The sequence below is a fragment of the Gymnoscopelus braueri genome, assembly GCF_963280865.1.
Source record: "Gymnoscopelus braueri genome assembly, chromosome: 15".
Lineage (NCBI taxonomy): Eukaryota > Metazoa > Chordata > Actinopteri > Myctophiformes > Myctophidae > Gymnoscopelus > Gymnoscopelus braueri.
Window position 1 is genome coordinate 35,130,667 of NC_137620.1, and position 21,423 is coordinate 35,152,089.

Sequence of the window (21,423 nt, forward strand, 5' to 3'; positions counted from 1 at the left end):
ACGCCAACCGCAATCAAAAGTAGTATTAGAAGCAGTGTTGCCATCTCAGCTTATTATAAGCGACTTTGGGCTTATTTTTCTGTGACGTTACTTGTAAACAATGGTTGTTTTTTAAAGTGTAGTTGCTTATTTGGGCTTGCTTCACCATTTTGTATTTTAAGCAGTAGTTCAAATATTTTCATGTCATATATAGGCCTATATATAATATATATTTGTCCCCTAACCCCCCATCTGAAAATGTTTTGTAGGGAGCCCTGTACCAGATTTGTGTTGTCCAAATATTCCACATTCTATTTCAAGATTTTTAGAAAATAGCCAATGTACAAGCTCACAAGTAGATCGGCTATTTTCAATACAGTATATAGGTTTTGAAGTGCTCATAATGGCCTCAAGACAAGTGTCCTGTGCCATGTCATTGGTTCTCAAAGTGGGGTCCGGGGAGCCCCAGGGATCATTGAGGGAGCACAGGGTCCCCAGCAAAATTAGTTAATATAGCGTCACAATAATTTTAACCATATTTATTTTATACTTATACTTAAAATAAAAAAATAGCAGATATAATACAAGCAAGCTCATAGTGCGAAGTGCTGCACTGGCAAAAAATATTTTTCAGCCAAATACATATCATTTTGGGGGTCCTTGACATGAAAACCACAAGAACCACACTGCCCTATAGTTGCTTCTTTTGGGCTCGTTTTCCCAGACCTGGCTGCTTGCTTATTTCTGTCACAAAATCTGGCAACAGACCCATAGAGATAAGTAGAAGAAGAAGAACTCTCGCGATAACATCTTAGAGAAAAGCATGGCCGCCGCCGCCACGATTGTTTACAACTTTGTCATAATGAGTTGGTGAAGACACACACAATTCAACTACTTTATCCCTTTTTGAAGGCGGTTTCCAAAGAGGTTTGGGTCTAAAAACCCGGACCCCTCGGCTAACGGAAACCCACACACACGTTGTTTCTGAGACAGAAGCAGAGGCCATTAACCACAACAACACAGACAGGTTGGTTTAGCAGCAGGTTGCTATAGCCTAGCATTATTGGGTTGTTTTGTTACTTAAGGTTCCTGTTTATAGGATTCTTCTGGACAACAACACATGAGATTTTTCCCCCCTCATATGTTGACAGTACATGTACAATTTAATAAAGACGTCATACTCAATTTGGTATAGTTACACAACTTTTAATGGGGTATTTAAGCTACACTGTTGCAAGTCACAACAACAACACAACCACAATATTGGGATACCCATGTATCTGTCAAAGTATTTCAGAAACGTAAATGAGGTCCACAATCACAACACAAACAGCAGAGGCAGCACCACTGATCATGTCCAACCCAGATTTGGCACAAACAATTAAGGGATTGAACTCGTTCTCATGCTATGCAACAAAAATGTGGAATGCCCTACCAAAAGTAGTGAAGGAGTGCAAAACTGCCCTAAAAGAATACATCCAGGAGGCTGCCCCCTGTCAAAGTCTTAACCTAACCCCCCCCCCCCGAACTGTTTATTGTTAATACCTTGACCTTTCAAGCTATTTGTATGATATTCTGCATAGTAGTGTATATCTGACTGTTTTTTAATGTCACCATGATTTGTGTAAGTGGGGATCTCATTTGAAACAAGCCGTTGGCTTTTATGGGCGATCCATTTTAGGCTATTTTAGAGGACCTTGTATTGTAAACTGTACTTCCATGTGCTTTTTCCTTCCTTCTGTCTTTCAAAATAAAGTATTCAATCAAAGTCTTTACACATAGCTGGCCCACAGGCAGTGGTGGGAAAAAGTAAACATTCAATTATTGAAAATATAAAAGACAAAAATTAGTGACAAAAAGGGAAGACGGGTTGAAAATGGTTATTTGCTTGTGATGAACGTCTCTGAACAACGTCTGCCTCTGCTCTTCTCAGGCCAGTCAGTGTGTGCTGTGATGTCCCCGTCCTCCAGCAGACTCAAACACCCACCCTGCAAGAAGAAGAAGCACTACCCCAGTAGCACCTATCTCACTCACGTCTGACAGACGACCAGGAAGAACTCGCGGCCAAAATCCAATACTTGGGGGAAGTGAGGCGAGGACAGAGAGAGAGGCAGGCAGAGATGTCAGATACAGCGGGGATGAGTGGTGGAAGTGGAAGTGAAACAGGCTTAGGACAGGATGGTGAAAGTGGAGGTGAAGTAGGCTTAGGGCAAGAGGGTGGAGGTTTCGCAGGCGGCTTAGGGAAGGGTGGTGGAGGTGTAGCAGGCTTAGGGCAGGGTGGTGGAGGTGAGGAAGGCTTACCCCAGGGAGGTGAAGGTCTAGCAGGCTTAAGACAGGGTGGTGATGGAGAAGTAGGCTTAGGGCAAGGAGGTGGAGGTCTAGCAGGCTTAAGACGGGGTGGTGAAGGAGAAGTAGGCTTAGGGCAGGGTGGTGGAGGAGAAGTAGGCTTAGGGCAGGGTGGTGGAGGTCTAGCAGGCTTAGAGCAGTATAGTGGAGGTCTAGCAGGCTTAAGACAGGTTGGTGAAGGTGAGGTAGGCTTAGGAAAGGATGCAGAGGCAGAGCACAATGTCACCGGAACAGTGTCACCCGAGGGCGAGAACTTGGAGCTGGAGGAAGGAGCCTCTCCGTCCGTCAAGCGGCCCAGGCTGAGCGAAGAGGGGCTGGGTGCGGAGGCGTCGGCACCAGGGCAGGCCGGACTGCTGCTGGGAGACAGAGCTCCATTAGCTCAAGGTGTGGTGCAGGCTCTAACTTGACGTGGGCATTTGAATTGGTCTTGGCTGTCTGTCACGTCAACACCTGATGATTCACAAATCATGAATTTATGTGATAGGCAAATACTTAAACATGGCTTGACTTGCTGTTGTTTTGTCCATTCCTCGTTCAGTTTTACTTTTCCAATCCTTAGCTACCTGCTTGTACCTATTTATTTGCTCACGTTTTGTCGCTTTTTATGCAGTTTTATATCGTAAATCTTCAGTGCCGTCAATCGCCTGGAACAACTGTACAATGCATGTATGAAAGGCAATATAATAAATTGATGATGATGTTTCAAATATCGTAGCTGAGGAGGCATGTAGCGGTGTGGTGACAGATGGTGTTTCAAGTGGAGGAGGTGAACTACAGTCACATCTGAACGGAGATGGCGGCCATGGCGGTCATGGCGGTGACCATGATGCTTCTCCAGATGGAGGAGAGGAGAAGGACCCCCCGGAGGGCCAGGAGAGTAACCAATCAGCTGACATTCCAGAGCAAGGCCAGCAGTAAGTGAAGGAATAAGTCGGTAATACCTTTATCCTCTGTAACCGAGATGGAGTTAACCAAACGTATGTGGGGAAGTGAGATTTATTTTCTGCAGATTTTATGGCGGGTCTTAGTGAGTTGGAGCCAAAAATCCAGAGGATTATTGTTCTTATCAAATACACCTGAAGATGAGTTGATTTTGATTACTTCATACTTCATGACGGAGTCCTTTTCTTCCCCCTCTGTCTGTTCTGCAGGCTGGGACTGGATTTCAGCCAGAGCCCACAGATGCTGACTGGTTCGTGGGCTGAGTACTCCAACCTCCCAGAGAATTACCTCAGGGGCTGCAAATGGTAACCACTTAAAGTTTAACATAAACGTGTCATTTGGTGATGATCACTATGTACTGTACTTCATCGTACAATGAATAACGAAAATATCTGATCTATAAGCGAACAATGGCTTTCGATGCGTTGTGAGCTTGTAGATTGGCTATTTTTGAAAGTGTTTTTTTTTCAAAATGTCACCTAAGGTGGTTAATCCAAAGGCAACTGGCCATTTCTTAGCCATGTGTCCCTCGGGAAAATCCCTAAACATGGTGGTGTTTGTGCCATGCTCCATCTGTTTCGCTTCATTCAACTGTGTAAACGTTTTGTTGAATTATTAAGCACAACTGTTCCCTGCGTTTTCTTCCTGACTATACTGATTTTAAGGCCTGATTATACTTGCTGCGTCTGTGTAGCCATGAGGGTCTGCAGACAGCGTTCGTGCACATAGTTATGCTTATATACCACAATTTGCACAAGCACAGGCGAGACAAACTTGCCTCACAGATACTTCCACTATCCATGCTGCCTGCACACATTTTCATATCTTCTGACGGTAACCGATGTCTTTCCAAGAATTTAGGGTAGATAGACTAACTTTATTTTTCCCTAAGGGAACAGCAGCAGCTCTCATCATCAGAAACGGCAAAGAAGAAAGAGCCATCATAATAGGCATCTAAGTGATTATAGACATGAAAGACATTTTTTAGAGAGTATAAACAAACTAAAAACAGTCCAGTGGATTGATTGAACATCCCTCAGCCTGATCAGGCCAGCCAGAGAAGGAGTTGCACAGTACATTGGGTTGCCTTTATAGGCTTTTAACAACAACTTATAAAGATGTGGGTAGAGATGGATTGCCTCACACAACCTCTCCTCAAACCGTGTCCATGTGCAGTCATGCATGAAGTATGCATGGTCATAACATCTGATAGGCACCCACATGTCTGCGCATAAACAAATTAGTGACCAATGTTACTATATGCAGGGTCCCCACGGTCATGAAATTACTGGAATTATTTTGAAATTAGAAAAAAACTTTTCCAATTCCTGGAAAAGGTTTTGAATTTATCAAGGGTCCTGGAAAAATATTTGGCAATGCATTGTTTTTGGCTATTGATTTTGTTAATAAAAACAGTTTCCAAAACATGTATAACATTACATGAAATATGTAATATAAGTAGTTTTTCCGCAGAACGGGCTGCGTGATTGTAGCCTTACGTATACCGTACGTGACAAAAATAACAGATCTACAAGCTCACAACGTGCTGAAGTGTGATGCGTAGTTAGTTCGAAATCTTGAATGGAATTATACCATTCTATCTATGCTTTATGTTTGCTACACTGCCTGTCTTTCGGCATTGCACATGGGAGTGAGAGACTCATTATTGCGCTGAATGATTGTTATATAGGCCTGGAAATTGGGTTAAATATTCTGGAAAGTTTTGTAAATTAATTGGAAAAAATGTGTGAGAACCCTGTATATGTTATTGTATGTTATTCATACAGTATGACTCAACTACAGTGGTTCTCAAACTTAATTTCAAGAAATCCCCTTAAAGCTTGAGATTGCGCAAATGGAACCAAATGGACCCTTACGGGGCCATTTGGTTCCATTTGTGCACGCTCAGAGTTAAAGACCTGTAAGGGTCCCATTTAGAACCCCCTCAAGGAAGCCTGAGGGCCCCTGGACCCCATTTTGAGAACCACTGTTCTAGTATCGTACTCTTTCTTTTCCCCGGTGTTTCGCCCCGGGTTGACGTGATTTTGCAGTTAGGTTTAGGCACAGTTTCTGTGAGGGTAGGGTTAGGCATAGTGTTTGTGGGGGTTAAGGTTAGTTTTAGGCATCGTTTTTGTGAAGTTAAAGGTTCGGGTTTAGGCACCACCTGGGCGACACACCAAAGAAAGAGGGAGTCCCGCTCTAGTATACCGTTGTGGATGTGTCAAGTATACTACATCATTTGACCCTAATGCTATGACATAAAACCAGAAAGCGAATGCAGCCTGTCATTTATTGATGCGTGGTCTCTCTCTCTCTCTCCCTCTCTTCCCATTGTCTCAGGGCTCCTGACGGCTCCTGCATCCTGACCAACAGTGCAGACAACGTGCTGCGTTTGTACAACATCCCTGCAGAGCTCTACAGCTACGACTGGGACCTACTCACAGAGATGGTGAGCCGGGCAAATAATAGTTTCTCCCATTGGCCGCTGTGTGAGATTGATGTGTTATTTCAGCTGTACTTAAAAGTATACACATTCATTTGGTTCAGATTATTGATTTGCAGCTTTTCAAGATGGTTTAAAATTGGATAACGATGATGGAGCAGTGCAACGTCAAGTTGGCTGTCTCTGTCTGCCGGGGTTTCATGGGGTGACTTGAGCAGTTTATTGCAGTTTAAATTTAATTTCAGATTTTGAGTCTGTTTACTCACCCACTAATGTGTCTGAAGCATTAAGCATCAACACGAAAAAAACACTTAGAGCTACCGTTGACTTTATGACCATTTATTTGACAAGTTGCTGTTGACGACATCCCACACTATTCACAATTCAGGCATTTAGCAGATGCTCTTATCCAGAACGATTTACAAAGTGCACCGTAGTCAACCAATAACACGTGGAGTGGTCAATTAAATAGAGTGCTAGGAAAACAATGAAATGCTACAAAGTAACCAGGAGAACAGGTGGACATCAAACCTAGCATCTCTTTAAATAACGTACATAGCATCTGTGATAACGTATAACATACAGCAAACACTATCAAGGATGCTACATTTATCACCCACTGAATATCAAAATGCTGATGCATGCTGACTGCAAGTTGACACAATTAGGTTTTATGAATTGTATTTGTTTGAGTCGTTGTCACGTCTTTAATAATTACCCGTTTACATTTGGTCTCTGTCGGTACCAGTTTACCACTTACGCCCTGTTCTTTTAAAAAAAACTTTGACTATTTGAAAATAGCCTGTATCTGACACGTTGTGAGCTTGTAGGTCTGCTAATTTTGAAACGTTTTGTGAAATTGTGAAGAAAGTTGACACATCTTGAAAATGGTCAACTATAATGACAAAAATACTTTTTATCTATCGATTAGTCACCCCATGGAGACTTGAATTCATGGATATTTTTTGTTTTTGTCGCATTCCTAAGCCAATAATTTGATGACCAGCGAACCGGTAGGCAGCGGTTCCAGTAGGAGACACAAAGGAGACTCTTTGTGTCTCCTACCGGAACCGCTGCCGGTCATCAAATCATTGGCTTAGGAATGCGACAAAAACAAAAATATCCATGAATTCAAGTCTCCACGGGGTGACTAATCGATAGATAAAAAGTCATTTGGGGGTGAACTAATCTGGTTAATGCATTGCAAAGGGGCAGAAATACCACTTTTTCAAACTAAATTGATGAAACATGAATGTAGTTCACTAAAGGCTTACAAACTGTTAATTGTATCCTGCACCACATCTTCAGCAAAACGTTCAGACACATGGAATATTGCCATGTTCTCCCTGTATCCCCATGGGACCCTAGGGGTCTCTACTGCCTCCCCCTGGTCAGCCGGGGTGCCTGATGGAGGGGAAAGAAACTGATTGGAATAACGTGTTCCTTCCACGCGCTACGTCCTACTAGGGAAACTCCCCCCTGTCGGGTGATAAGAAGCGGCCTGCTCACTCCTCGTGCATTGAAGGAAGCATGAGCTCAGTTTGGGGCTCTCCCCAGGCTGGCAGAGGGAGAGTAGCGCCCAGGATTACAATCTTAGGCAATTGGCACTGGGTGAAAAATGGGTTACAAAATCGTGGGATAAACCCCACCCCCCCCAAAAAAAAAACAAGAGCTTGTGACTAAACGATAACTATAATGGTTCTATTGGAACACAGGTTCTTTTTCCCATTTTCTGATAAGTAACCGTTTTGGACATACAAGGTTAACTTTCCACCCAACAGCAACGCTATATAGGTAAATGTTGTAATGACGGTTTGCCCTTTTCATCCCTTCAATTCCCACCCTCTCTCCTCCTGGGTGGCAGAGTCCTGTGTTGAGGATGGCTGAGGGCGACACCATCTATGACTACTGCTGGTACCCCAAGATGAACTCCCTGGATCCCGAGTCCTGCTTGTGAGTCCAAGCTCTTTTATCACACTGTCACGCTCTTTTAACACTCAGTGGTGGAAAAAGTACAAAAAAAAAAGGTACTAAATTTTTTTGACGTAAGTAAAAGTAGCGTAGAAATACTATGGTAAATGCTATAGTATTGTAGAAATTCTCCGTTACTGTACAAGTAAAAGTCCTGTGTTCAATATGTGATTGAGAAAACGTTGTACTTTTTGGATCAAATATCAGTCAAAACATCTGTAATAGGTGGTCTAGGACTCTCCAAATTTGAGCTCGTCATTGGGCGCCAACATATGGCATGGGTTTAGGCTCTAGATTAGTATTCATAATGAATCCAAAATGACTCGTCTACTCTACGTGTTTGTGTGTGTGAGCGCATGCTTGCGTCGCCGCGCGTTCCCTGTGCACTTGAGCCTTTGAGCGTCAGAACAGAGGAAGAGGCTGTGTACTCTATGTGTGAGTCGGTGCTTGATCCGTGCAGCTTTCGTGTTGGATGTGGGAGCCGTCTGCCAACGTGTGTGTGTGTGAACAGAGACGGTTTAAAAGTGTTGTTATGTCTTCTCATTATAAGTGAAGAGTTGGCCCTTTTCTGCCTCTGCGTCTGTTGCGCCCCAGCGAGCTGTTTGAGACCCGCTGCGCTCTGCAGCAGTGACTCAGCCAACTAACAGCACTCCAGACGGACGCCTTAACCCGTTAAAACCGGGAAAGCGTCTAGATTTTTAGCTAAAAAGCATTTTTTTAATACATTGGCTATTCAAAAATAGCAGATATACAAGCTCGTAGCGTGTCACTTCGTGCCACGCTACGAACTTGTAGATCTGCTGTTTTTGGAAAATCGTGAACATTTGTGCAAATCTTTTAATTTAATTTTTTAATTTTTTCAAAGTAAAAAAAAAAGCGCTTAGGAAGCGAGATACAGCCTTTTTCAGTTATAAGTTAAACAAGGAGTGGATGGAGCTGCAAATCTTCGGATAATGATGTCTTTTTTTTTTCTTCTATTTTTTGTTTCAATTTTTTTGCACCATAGCGCTAAAACACGTGAAACACGTTAATGGCACTCAATGAGTTAACATGAAATAGTTTGAGCACCACTGATATAGCAACATAAGTTTTTCAGAAAACTGTTAGGATTTAGAAGACATAATTATGTAGAATTGGCCTCAGGTCTTAATGGGTTAAGAGCCTTATGATTCCCAGACTTGGGGGGTTTTCTCTTTTCATCTGTCTGTCTCTCTCTCTCTCTCTCTCTCTCCAGCTCCGTCTTGCTGTGTGTGAGTGTGTGTGTGTGAGAGGCAGCATCCTGCCGGGTGTCTCTAAAACGGCGTGATTATGACATCGGCTGTGTTTTTGTGCGTGTGCGCCGAGGCACGACCGACATCAGTGACACCCGTTACCGTGGAGAACGGGCTGTCGTTACTGTGGCAACGAAGGCCCGGGCCCCGCTAACGAGTTAAGGGCTGGCCGCCAGCAGCGTGCACGCCCCCCCCCCTCTCCCCTCCTCGCCCCCCACGCTCCCATCATCCCACCTCCCGTACCCTTCCAGGCCTCCCACCGTTCCCTCTGATCAGGGCCCAGCGTGGGCACCGCTCCACTCCGCCATCAAGCAGCCCCTTCCTGGGTGAGAGGGAGAGGGAGGGTGGGGGGGTCAGGGGTTGGAGGTCCTTAGCATGACAGTTGTGTAAACATGGAGGAGGTGATTAATGCATGGGATGAGCCACTTGAGAGGCCCTTACACGTGTCTGTGTCTGTGTGTGTGTGTCTTTGTTTTACTATACTACCGACTGAGGCCAAAATGTCCTCACAAGTATAGTAGATTTTGAGAAATGGACATGGTGACGAAAAGTTTCCTGGTCACAAGAGAAATCGTAGTTTTATGATAATTGTTTTTGGATAGACTTACAATTAGGAAAAGTTCAGGGTTAGACATTTAGAGGTTAGGGGTTAAATTTGAGGTTATGCCTGATTTATACCTTGTTTAGCGCGCGGGTGTCGCACACTGGAAATGGCTGATGGACGGCTGTTTGGGTCTTTTAGGGTCAGAAAATGGCACAAAACAAAATGGCATTCATAAAACGTCCGTCCTAAAATAGTATTTTAATACAAACGTGTCAACAAGCCAAGTGCTACCTCACCATCTCTAACAAGGATAAGAATGTTAGTAGGAGCTGACAGCGTGTGCCTGGCCTTCATCCTTATCAGATCAGTGCCACACTTCAGACAAGTCTCCTTCAGGACAAAGCCAGGTGTTTGGACGGGCCCAGAAGAGAGTTCCAGGAGCCAAACTCGTCTGTAAAATAGGCGGTGCTGTTGCGATGTATGTAGGCCTGTCACAATTATTACATAATCGTCTGATCACAATTATTTGAGATAATCGTAATTATTTTGTCATAATAGTTTCCATGTTGAAAAAGGTTCATATTTTCTAACATTTAAAAAAATAGTGGAAATAGCAGATCTACAAGATCTTGTTGTGAGCTTGTAGATTGGCTATTTCCACCATTAATGTTTTTTTTAAGTATAGAGTTATTAAATATTTCTTTGTATATTTAGGTTATGTGTCATATTTGCCTTGTGCAACTTCAATGCCTAAAAGCCAAACAGAAATGTAATTTTCAACGACAAGAAACACAATTAAATCGTTAATCGCAACTATTTGAGTGACAATTAATCGTCATGCAAAATGTCATAATCGTGACAGCCCTAAGATGTATGTTAAGATAATCGCTTGCGGTGAGTGAGGCTTGTGGAAAATGTGCAATAAAGTCTATATCCTCCACAGCCCCCTCTCTCTCTGCTCCTTTTATTCTCTCCTTTTCACTTGCCCTCTTCCCCTCACTCTCCCTCGCTGGCTGGATCTTTCCATCTGCCAGAAGTGATGTGTTTGTTGCTGCTTCCTCCTGCAGAGAGGGAAGAAGGGCCGCCGCTGTAGCTCTGCTATAAGTTGCGCCGAGTTCTGGGCCGGGCTCCAAGCTAGCAGCAGTCTAGCATTATAATTGGGCATTTCCCTGCACTGGAACAAAGCCGGGGCTCAGAGGGCCCCGCAAACAGAACACGGGCAGCGTTGGTAGGGGCTAATTTCTTTTGTCTAATTGAGCCGCAGTGATGTTTCGCCGTTTGTTCAGCGCCAAACAATTGGGAGCTAAAAAGTCATGCCTCCGTATTCGTGGCCCCGAGTTGAATCAATGAAGGGAGAGCTGTGGGGTTGTCTCTCTGTAATGGAGGCTGTTCTGATAGATATGCTTTCTATACACTAGCAAAGGCTCAGATATGTGTTGTGCTGCTTTATTGATCTCGGTGCTCGGTTGCATCCAGATGGATAAGGTGCCAATTGCTTTGGAGCCAGGAAATTGCATTTCTTTCTTAATGTGTTACTGTTACGGGCTGAACGGCATCCCGGCAACCTCTTTGTAATGAGTTTCGGTCCCGCTCGTCAGGGTGCAGGTGTGGGAAACAACAGGTTTTAACCTTTCTTTATTGCACCAGCCGATGATTTTATGAACAAACAGCGGATTATGTCCTGTGCCTGGTATCTTCACTGCACACAGCACACTGTTTCCTCACTTCTGTTTGTTGATGTGTGTGTGTGTGTGTGTGTGCAACTGTGCGTGTACAAGTGTGATTTAATGCGTTTTAATGCCTACCAGCTGTGACATAAATTGCCATCCAAGGATGATAAACACGTACACTTCACATCGTGTATTGGCTCTCGCTTTGAAATCCTGTCTCTATTCTCACTCTCACTGTCTCTCTCTCTCTCTCTCTCCCTTCCTTTGCTCCTCTGTCCCCGTCTGAACCCAGCTTAGCCAGTAGCAGCCGTGACACCCCGGTGCACGTCTGGGACGCCTTCTATGGCAAGGTGCGAGCCAGCTTCCGGCCCTACAACCACCTGGACCAGATGACGGCGGCCCACTCCCTCGCCTTCTCCCCCGACGGTTCGCAGCTCTACTGCGGCTTCGACAAGATGGTCAGGGTCTTCCACACGGAGCGACCCGGCAGGGACTGCGAGGAGAGACCCACCATAGGTGAGCCCGTCAGACAGCTGGAGCCCGAGGACCACACTGGTTTAGCCAAAAATGACTATTACTTATGGTGTACTAAATAAGAAAATGTAGGGAGTGACTAGTGGAGAAGAGATCCAGTAGAACTAAAAGACAAGTTATTTTATGCTTGGTTGCGCTCGGGTGTTACGCTCTGAAAATAGCAGATCTACAAGCTCACAACGCGTCGCTGCGACGCGTTGTGAGCTTGTAGATCGGCTATTTCCAGCATGCAACAAAGTGTAAAATCAGCCATTATGACGCCATCAAGGCTTAAAATCTTAGATTTAGTCAACTAAAACTAGACAAATACTAAAACATTTCAGATGACTAAAATATGACTAAAACTAAATGGAATTTTATTCAAAAGACGATGACTAAAACTAAATCTAAATTTTCTGTCAAAATTAACACTGTTGCCCACCATTTTCCAAAGCATACAGAGTTTTTTATTTATTTACAAGCTAGACATTGGATTCCAATCATTTCAGTGTGTTTTTAAAGTAAACCTGAAGAAACTTGCTTGAGATAGGACGCCTGTTACTTTTTGTCAAAGTTTTGTTATCGTTGAGTTTTACGGTAGCTGAAAGTGTGGATTGATTTGAAAAGTCTAGCTGAAGTTACTTCTTAAACGCAACAGAAATATCAGCCGAAGAAGCTGCGGATTTAAGGTGACTATGCTGTTATCGCCTGAACGTTTGAGTTAAAAGATAGCAAAATCTTGGAATTACACCAAAATCTAACAAACGGTAGTATGCTTTGGAAAATGATTGGCAATAATGTAAGATATTTTCAGCACACATATCATACCACTGGTATGGTCCTTTGAAATTGTTATAAAACCGTAGAAATCATAACCCAGATGACAAGTCATCGTGCACGGTGAGAATTTCCGATAATGTTGGAGAATCCATCATAACTTACTGTGTGTATATTCCCTGTGTCAATTGCATTATGAGTAACAGATGGAGTCTCTGTGTGTGGCATATCTCAAAACTGTGCATTTAATTCTCATGAGGACTGTCCCATAACTTTGCTACTGCAAGAAGGTATGCCTCTATTTCAGTCTAGCATCGTTTAGCAGACACTGGTGTTGGACTGGCTTGTTTGAAGTGTACCATTGTTTGGCTAAGACTTGAAGAGTTGAGCTGCGCGCTCTGAAATGCAACATATGCTGCATCCCATCACTGCCAAGACTATGGATTGTGGGAGAAGAGAAAGAAGAAACGCTAAACGGTAGGGATGTAACAATACCAACAATGCCAAAAAACTCATGATCTGATATTTATCACAAAAAAAAGAAAAAGATTACCGATCTATAGGACACCAGTTTGTATTTCTATTTGCGTCATAACATGACTACATGAGTTACACTTAGTTAAGTGCCGGTGTCGCACACTGAAAATGGGGATCTACAAGGTCACACAACGCGTTGCATGAGTCCATGTGTACACGCAGAATCATAAAGTCTATATTATCATTGCACAAGTGGAACGAAATTGAGATGGGAGCTCTCGGACTCGGTGCGTTAAAACGACAAGGGACACAAACCAAAATGTGAAGTTCGATATAAAAACGGGTTTAAACATATAGATTAAAAGCGGAAAAACTACAACATACATTGCACATCAGTCCGTTATCAAATTGCACAAAGTCGGGTGTGATAAATAAATGTACAAGTGTGTTCGGGTTTGTGCGGCATTTAGTGCAATAACAGCTCTAGGGTAGAAACAGTTTTTCAGTCCGTTTGTTTTAGCGTTGATGGTTCAAACAGGTGGTGACCTGGGTGGGATGTGTCACTGAGGAGGCTGTGGGTTCTCCTTTTTCTTGTAGATGTCCCCGAGAGATGGAAGAGGGCATGCAATGATTTTCTTTGGGGCAGTATTTATGAGACCCTGAAGCCCCTTTTATTTCTGCTACAGTGCAGCTGGCAAACCACAGCGAAATGCCCTAGCTCAGCACTGACTCGACGGAACAGCGGTTTGAAGAGATTCTCTGTTCTTCTCCTAAGCAAAATGCAGCTTCTTCAGTTGCCTTGTTCAGAGGTGCAGTGGTATTTGTTTTCCATCTCAGGTCCTCCTCAGGGCTGTCACGATCATGACATTTTATGTGACGATTAATTGTCCAACATATAATTGGCATCGGGACATATACAAAATAAAATAAAAACATTTCTGTTTTGGCCTTGAGGCTTCGTAAAACAAAAGTTGCACAGGGCTGGTGTGACAAATTACTCATATTTAATAACTTTATACTTTCAATAAAAATTGTGGAAATAGCCGATCTACACGCTCACAACGCGTCGCACTGCGACACATTGTGAACTTGTAGATCAGCTATTTTCGCTAGTTTTTGAAAATATATGAACATTTATCATCAAGGAAACGATTATGACGATTATGGCAAAAATCGTTTTCAGTCTTGCTGTGCACGGAGATAGGAGGCTTTCCAGACTGTATAGCGAGTGAGAAAAAGAAATCCGCCGAACGTAGCGAAGCAGACTGGACCCCAGGCTAAGACTTTCCACCTCGGAGGAAATTCTGGTATTCGTTCCAAACTGGCCTGTGCGATCCGGTCTAGACCATGCCTACTGAAAAAATATATTTAAAAAATACGGAGGTTCCGGTTGCTGGTTCCGTTTTTTCAGCGCCGCTTTGTTTTGCTTCCCTCTGTTAGTTTCCCCAATCCCCATTTAAATGCTGAATCGAGTATGACTACTAGTTTAGTCTCGCAAGTCGCTACGAGTTGGAATAAAAGATGGATATACCAAACAAACTATTCCTATAAGCTAAACTACGCCGCATCAAGGGTTTTATTGTGATGCCCTTGATCATGGAGAATTATTTTGGGTGATACCAGCACTGTTGGTTCCGGCCACCTGATGACGCGACTGATGCCGTAAAGTTATTTCCACTCCCGACCGGATCAGAAATCCGAAAATGGTATTGATCCCAGGCTAGCGATTATGTAATAATTGTGGCAGGCCTAGTCCTCCTCGATGGGAGTGCCCAGGAACGTAAAGTCAGAGACTCTCTCCACCTCTCTGCAGTGAAGAAGCAGGAGGGTCAGAACGGGATCATCTCCTGCTTTGCCTTCAGCCCCTGCATGTCGGTGTACGCCTGTGGCTCCTACTCCCGCAGCGCTGGCCTCTACTCCTGTGAGGATGGCGCCCTGCTGGCACTGCTGCCCACCCGACACAACGGAGGCCTCACCCACCTGTTCTTCTCCCCGGACGGAAACTATCTGTACACCGGAGGACGCAAGGTGAAGACTGGAGAAAACACACAAACACTCACACTCACTCACTTCCACATTTATTACAGTTTTGAAATATTGATAGTTTCTAGTTTTTGTGTAGCTTTCCAGTTTGGTGTTTTATTTCAGTTTAGTTTGTTTTACGAGTGCATGAATCATTTTAGATATAGGAATTGACTAGTTTAGTTTTTATTGAGTTGGAATTTTTCCCTTTTTAGTTTGTCTTAATTTGACTTAAGGGGCTTTTCAATCATTTTCAACCCATCTTCATATAATTGGTCCTCCTCACTAATAGTCATTAGTCTACCGCTCTGTGTCTCAGAGGAGGGCTGTGGACCAGTGACATCATCGGTAGACAGGTTTGGTCATTTCAAACAAGATGTCAAATCTCTTTTCTTTTCTTTTCTTTCTTAAAAAAAAAAAAGAATGCAAGAACAATGGTTTCTATTTCACATGTTAATTTTCCAGGAAGAGAGGCTGTAGTTTCTATTAGCTTGGAATCCCCATTGATGATGTCATTGGTAGGCAGGTTTCTGAACTGTCCACAGACCACAAATGAGACGAAGAGTGAGTAGACGGAAATGGTGCCATCTTATAAGCGACTTGGGACATCTTGAAAAACGCTATGTAAATGCCATGTATTATTATTAATAATTTTTATGATTATTATTAATGAGAATTAGCGAGGACCCATTAGAAGATAAAGGTTGAAAGTGGGTGAAGTGCTCCTTTAATAAGCCTTTTCGGTACTAAATTGATTTGTGGTGATACTGTGTGGGATTTGGGTTACATATGCTATTATGCCATACATCCAAGATTAGAGTGGAGTATCTTGATATTAAAGTGCTAGGTTGGCATGTCTCCCCTGTCTGCAAGAGAACAGTAATCATCCTTGAGTGCCCCCCCCCTCTTTATCTCACCCAATAAGAAGACATGTTATCAGAGCAGCCATACGCTTTGAATGTTCTTTTATACTCATCATTAAAATCCACCCGTCTACTTAAGCACTGGGCCAACAAAGCATGTGAAGCTCCACACAATCTGTTGGGTAGAAAGAAACTACAAGTCCACAAGCTGTGAGCACACCGTACAAGCCAAAACACAGAGGTCTGGGCAAATGAATGGGTACATGAATACCACCACTTAGCCTCCTCATTATTCTAACCTTGGACAAAATTCCCTAAGAGTTTCTTGTGCAGAGCAGGTCGTCCAATGATCCGTGGGTCGGCGGTTCGAATCCCGGCTCCTCCTGTCCACATGTCGAAGTGTCCTTGGGCAAGACCCTGAACACTACATTGCCTCCAAAGAGTCCGTCGGCGCTAGCTTGTCACCATTGGTGTGTGAATGTGGGAAGTGAGGACGCTGGCGTTGACTGTTCGCCCCTTCCATAGATATATATAAAGGCTAGATGACTCACCCGCGCTGCTGGCCAATGGAGTACGACGTTGCCACATGGCGGCCATCTTGCCACAGTCATTCATAACATTATGTCTATGGTGCATGTAGTTTGAAATAACCATAGCGTGCTCAATTTTCATCCGATTTTCAAACGGTTTGGTGTGTTGTAAACACCAAAGATGTAGTTATGATACTGCATACTTAATCTTATTAAAAAAAAAACATGATTATAGTATGCAGTATCATAACTACATATTTAGTGTTTACAAAACACCAAACCGTTTGAAAATCGGATGAAAATTGAGCACGCTATGGTTATTTCAAAGTACATGCACCATATAGACATAATGTTATGAATGACTGTGGCAAGATGGCCGCGGTTGAGCTACGCTTGCGACGCCCCCTTGAGCCATCTAGCCTTTATATATATCTATGGCCCCTTCACCTCCCAATGTATGAATGAATGAACCATTGTAAAGCGCTTTGAGTACTTGAGTAGAAAAGCGCTATAAAAATGCAATTCATTATTATTATTTTTTTGTTATGTGTAGGACCCAGAGATCCTGTGCTGGGACATGAGGGAGCCGGGCCAAGTGCTGTTCTCTCTGAGGAGGAACGTGGCCACCAACCAGCGCATCTACTTTGACCTGGACCCGTAAGTTGACCGTAGCTAGTTGACCTAGCTCAGTGATTCTCAACCTCTTCAATTTCAAGGACCCCCCCAGGTCCATTTGGTTCCATTTGTACATTCTCAGAGTTACTGACCCATAGGGGTCCATTTTAACCCCCTGTGATCCCCCAAACCCGATGTTGAGAAACGGCGACCTAGCTCACATTCATACATGACCAGAGAGACGAGCTCACACATTTTAACACAAATCTTGTATGGGGGGTCCCTGGCACAAAATATTTTCAGATGGGGGGTCCATGGGCAAGTTACATAATTAATTTGAGGGTCCTTGACATGGACACTGTCCTTTTGTGTTATGTGCGCGCAGGTCAGGCCGGTACCTGCTGAGCGGGGACACGGAGGGGGTGGTGTCCGTGTGGGACACCCAGACGGCGCCCACCGACAGCGGCGAGATGCTACTGCAACCCCAGCTTCAGTTCCAGGCCCACAGAGACTGCTCCAATGGCATCAGGTATTGACGCTAAAGATTAGAATTCAGATCAGTCGGCTCCTGTGTTTAAAGGTAGACCTTTATTAATCCTGCATGGTTGAAGCCATCAGCTTCAACCAGCTGATGGCTGCTCAGAAGGGAGAGAGAGAGAGGGAGGGAGAGAGTCTTATTTCACCTACACTATTACTATTGCTGTGCCTGACTTTATTGGCCGAAACAGATTCAGGATTTTACTTTGACTGTTTTATTTATATGTAAAGGTCGATAAGACTTTATATAATATAATCTGACAAAATAGTACAGTTCCAAGCGTTTCAGTGCTGATTTGGACCACGTTAACGTAGTCATATGAAAGTCTTTTGAGCATTTAAAATCGATAAATCCGTAAAGACGACTACATATGGCGGCAGACTGCTCGTTTTAATTGATGACAATGCGTTAGAGTGATTGCAGATTGTGTGTAGTAGAGAGTTATGTTGTACCAAGTTACTGTAGCCAGCATGAGATAAAAAACAACTTGCCTACTACTACGGAGGTCAAAAGAGCATGCACTTCCACACGGATTACATTGTGTAGGTTTTCATATCGTAAAAACTTTAACGTGTTTAATCCATGTCCGTTCTTTTGTTTATTTTCCGACCAGCGTCAAGACGGCTTCAATAGAGTTTCAAAATTACAACTATGCAAAACTCGACATACGTTTATTTTGTCTACTGGAACCGGAGTTTACTGAAAGTAGGTAGAATAACTTACAAATAGGTGAAACTAACTTGACGCTTTGGAAAGAAATGAACAGGCAAAAACAAAATAGACTGCTCAAATCAAACAATCTCCATCGACTTCGGGGTCTCCAACTGTCTACTCGAGACTCTACTTTCAGACCTAACAATTACCCAGCCAATGCTGGGCACCAGAATCTCAACAACACTCTGATTGTAGGGTAAGGGAGATTGGCATGTCTCTTCACGACACGTTTGTCAGCCAAATAACCCCAGCAACACCAGGCAAGCTATATATATATATATATATGTATGTATGTACGTCTGTTTGTAGTTAAAGTGTGATTGCTGCCTCATTCCCCCCCATCTGGCATGAAGAGACGGGAGAACACAGCAATCTGTGGATCCTTGCCAGTCCCATATGTCAGAGTTTTAAACATTGATATCTTTCACTACAGCCTGGGCAAATGTATCAGCCGTCTCGGTTTGTAGCCTGCAGCTGCTCTTTAATGTTTTCCACACGGGGCGTTTATCTCTTATTCATTTATGCCTCGTTTCGCCGTCCATTCTCTCTCTGTTAACCCGTTCGATCCGGGAACGCATCTCTGTCATTTTAGATTTCTTTGGCTATTCAAAAATGGCAAATCTACAAGCTCATAGCGCGACATTTGTAACTCAAATCTTTGCTTCTGGGAGGTCCCTGGAACTAAATATTTTACAAATGTTCACTTTAGAAAATACATATTCAAAGATTTGCACACATTTTCAAGATTCTTAAAAAATAGCCAAAGAAATCTTAACTCTTAAACTGCCAGAGTTTTTTTTTTTACCCTCACAGACTGACAGTCAGTTTTTTCTAAGCTAGTACTTGTCCGTATTTTTTTTTATTTTTTTTGTCCGTTTATTATTTTTTAACATTGAAGTGAATGGAGCAGCAACTTTTTGGAAAATGGAGCAGAAACTTTTTGGAAAATGTTATCTCCTGGTTATTTGTGACTAACGGAAAACCCCCCCAAAAAATTATAATTTTAGATTTTTTTTTTGGTAAAGAATATAGTTTTTTTTGCCAAAAACGTGTATAAACGTTTTTGGCAGGCAATGTGTTAAATTGACACAAATGATGCTTTTCCCGGTCTTAAAGAGTTAATAGTCCCCCTCTCTCTCTCTCTCTCTCTCTCTCTTCCCCCCCAGTATCCATCCTTTCATGCCGTTGCTGGCGACGTCCAGCGGCCAGCGGCAGTTCCCAGAGCCCGGCGACAGCGACGGCGACTCGGCCTCCTCTGACGGCGAGGCGGGCGGTGAAGTGGCGGTGACGTCTTCTCCACCGGGGGTCAGCAGGCAGGACAACGCGCTCAGCCTGTGGTGGGCCGGTCCACTCGGCCCTGACGCAGCGGAGGTGCGGAAGGAGGAGGAGGAGGAGGTGGAGGAGGAGGACGGCACGCCAGCAGGGGAGGCCTAGAAGACCTCTGACCCCCCCCCCCCCCCCCGTCCCCGTCCAACCGTAACGGAACCAAACCCAGCTAACAAGCCGCGTGATGATGATGTGTGCTTTGAGAATATAGGAACGATGACACGGCTCACTGCATATCACAGGTGATGATGGCCGAGTAAAGGCTTCTTTTAGGATCCAGGGAAATAGAAACCTTCAGATAAAGAACTTTTTACAAGCCTGTTTTTGATTTTGTTTTGTTCTTTGGAGGTTGTGTAGAGGTTATTATTGGGAGTGTAGATGTATGATACATGACCCCATGGCTCCTTTTTTTACAATCTGAAGCTGTGAAGCCATACAGCAGTATAACTTTAACCACTTAAACCCTGTAGACTAGAGTACCGTAAGTCCTGAGGTCAAACCCACCCACGGCCCCTTGTGGTTTTCCCCATAAAAAATTCCATTGACATATAAGAACTGTGTTTTAAAAAAATCCAGCCGACTCTGTCAGGGAGGTGGCTCTGTGTCGTTTATGATATTTAGTTATATTTAATACCGTCTGTATTTGGAAAAAACATTATTAACCCATTAAGACCTGAGGCGATTTCTTTTTTTTTTCAATATCCTAAGTAAAAAAGAAATATCACGATTTTTCAAAAATAGCAGATCTACAAGCTCATAGCGCGGCACTCGGTGCCGCGCTATGAGCTTGTATATCTGCTATTTTTGAATAGCCAAAGAAGTCACAGATGCGTTCCAGGTCTTAAAGGGTTAATTCTGCGGTAATACCCGGGCGTAGAGTAGCAAGAAATCATGTGATTCACTGTCCCCACTGAAGCACGCTCAATCGGTAACTTTCCTGAGGTTTCGGGACATTTGTTATCGGTATGTATGTGGGGTTATTTAGTTTGTTCTGAGAACTGACAAAGCTACTCTCCTACAGAAAGAAAGATTCCAATGCAACATGATGTGACGCTGATCACGTGTGCCGGTAGCGAACACACATATATGTAATGGGAGGTGTAGTCGTTTTTTACACCTGAGAATTCTAGTTGATTTGTAGGCGGCCCTTTTATTTTTCTACCCTTTTGAATAAATGAGTACCTTTTCACTGTCAGTTGATGCTTCTTATCCAAATAGAGTAAAATAGCTGGAGTTATGTTTTTACATTTTTGGAACACATTTCTTGATGTTTAAAAAGTCTATGGGATTTTGAATGGGGAGAAAATACTTCTGTGACCCAGGGGGTGTGGTGTATAGAGCACTCTATATTGACCGGGGTCCCCCCAGGGCTCAATCCTTGGCCCACTGCTTTTTTTGCTGAATGTTCACCTACTACGACATGTCCAGAATAGAGACGTTAGGGTTCAAGTGGTTAAGTTAGTTCATTGGTTCTCAAAGTGTGGTCCAGGGACCCTCAGGGTTCCAAATGGACCCTTATACAGGTCTGTAACTCTGAGTTCTGGGTGTCCTTTAAATGAAAAGGTTTGAGAACCACTGAGTTAGTTGATAGAATGGTTATTTGTTTTAATCATTGCTATTCCCTGGATGAGATTGGGATAAGGCTTTATCTTTATCTGAAGGCTTCAGTCATTTGTGCCTCTAGTATCGTTGCCATGTTGGTGACTAAACTCCATATGTGAACCTATTATGCCAAGACGATGGTTAATGTTTTAATAGCAGGGAGTTTGACATTTCCTTGAATGACGACCACCTCCACTCAGGTTGAGACCAGAGACCCACAGAGAAACACAAACAGTCCCTGGAGCAGGGTCGGGCTCAATAATAAATAATGCTTAATATT

The 21,423-nt window shown here is 43.4% G+C and overlaps 1 protein-coding gene across 3 annotated transcripts; it reads left to right on the forward strand.

Annotated features, from left to right (window-relative positions):
- The first annotated feature begins 806 nt into the window (after positions 1 to 806).
- Positions 807 to 20,233, forward strand: wrap53 (WD repeat containing, antisense to TP53). Of its 3 annotated transcripts, none has more exons than XR_013934528.1 (12): positions 807 to 1,006; positions 1,913 to 2,709; positions 3,041 to 3,239; positions 3,477 to 3,572; positions 5,608 to 5,716; positions 7,575 to 7,663; positions 11,459 to 11,682; positions 14,747 to 14,961; positions 16,902 to 17,005; positions 17,349 to 17,492; positions 19,382 to 19,878; positions 19,920 to 20,233. XR_013934528.1 is itself a non-coding variant. In XM_080450688.1 (12 exons), the coding sequence occupies exons 2-12, from the start codon at positions 2,100 to 2,102 to the stop codon at positions 19,647 to 19,649; spliced, it is 2,028 nt and encodes a 675-aa protein (XP_080306814.1). In that variant the 5' UTR covers positions 807 to 1,006; positions 1,913 to 2,099; the 3' UTR covers positions 19,650 to 20,233. The 3 variants fall into 3 exon arrangements, 2 of the variants coding, with proteins under 2 accessions (XP_080306814.1, XP_080306813.1); XM_080450688.1 differs by having other exon boundaries at positions 1,913 to 2,172; positions 2,203 to 2,709; positions 19,382 to 20,233; XM_080450687.1 differs by having other exon boundaries at positions 19,382 to 20,233.
- Positions 20,234 to 21,423: the final 1,190 nt, after the last annotated feature.

Excerpts from the sequence above, each read along its gene's own strand:
- wrap53 (XM_080450687.1), top strand. The coding sequence starts at position 2,100 with ATGTCAGATACAGCGGGGATGAGTGGTGGAAGTGGAAGTGAAACAGGC. Across the intron at positions 3,573-5,607 it reads TACCTCAGGGGCTGCAAATG|GGCTCCTGACGGCTCCTGCA; the intron begins GTAACCACTTAA and ends CCATTGTCTCAG. Across the intron at positions 5,717-7,574 it reads GGGACCTACTCACAGAGATG|AGTCCTGTGTTGAGGATGGC; the intron begins GTGAGCCGGGCA and ends CCTGGGTGGCAG.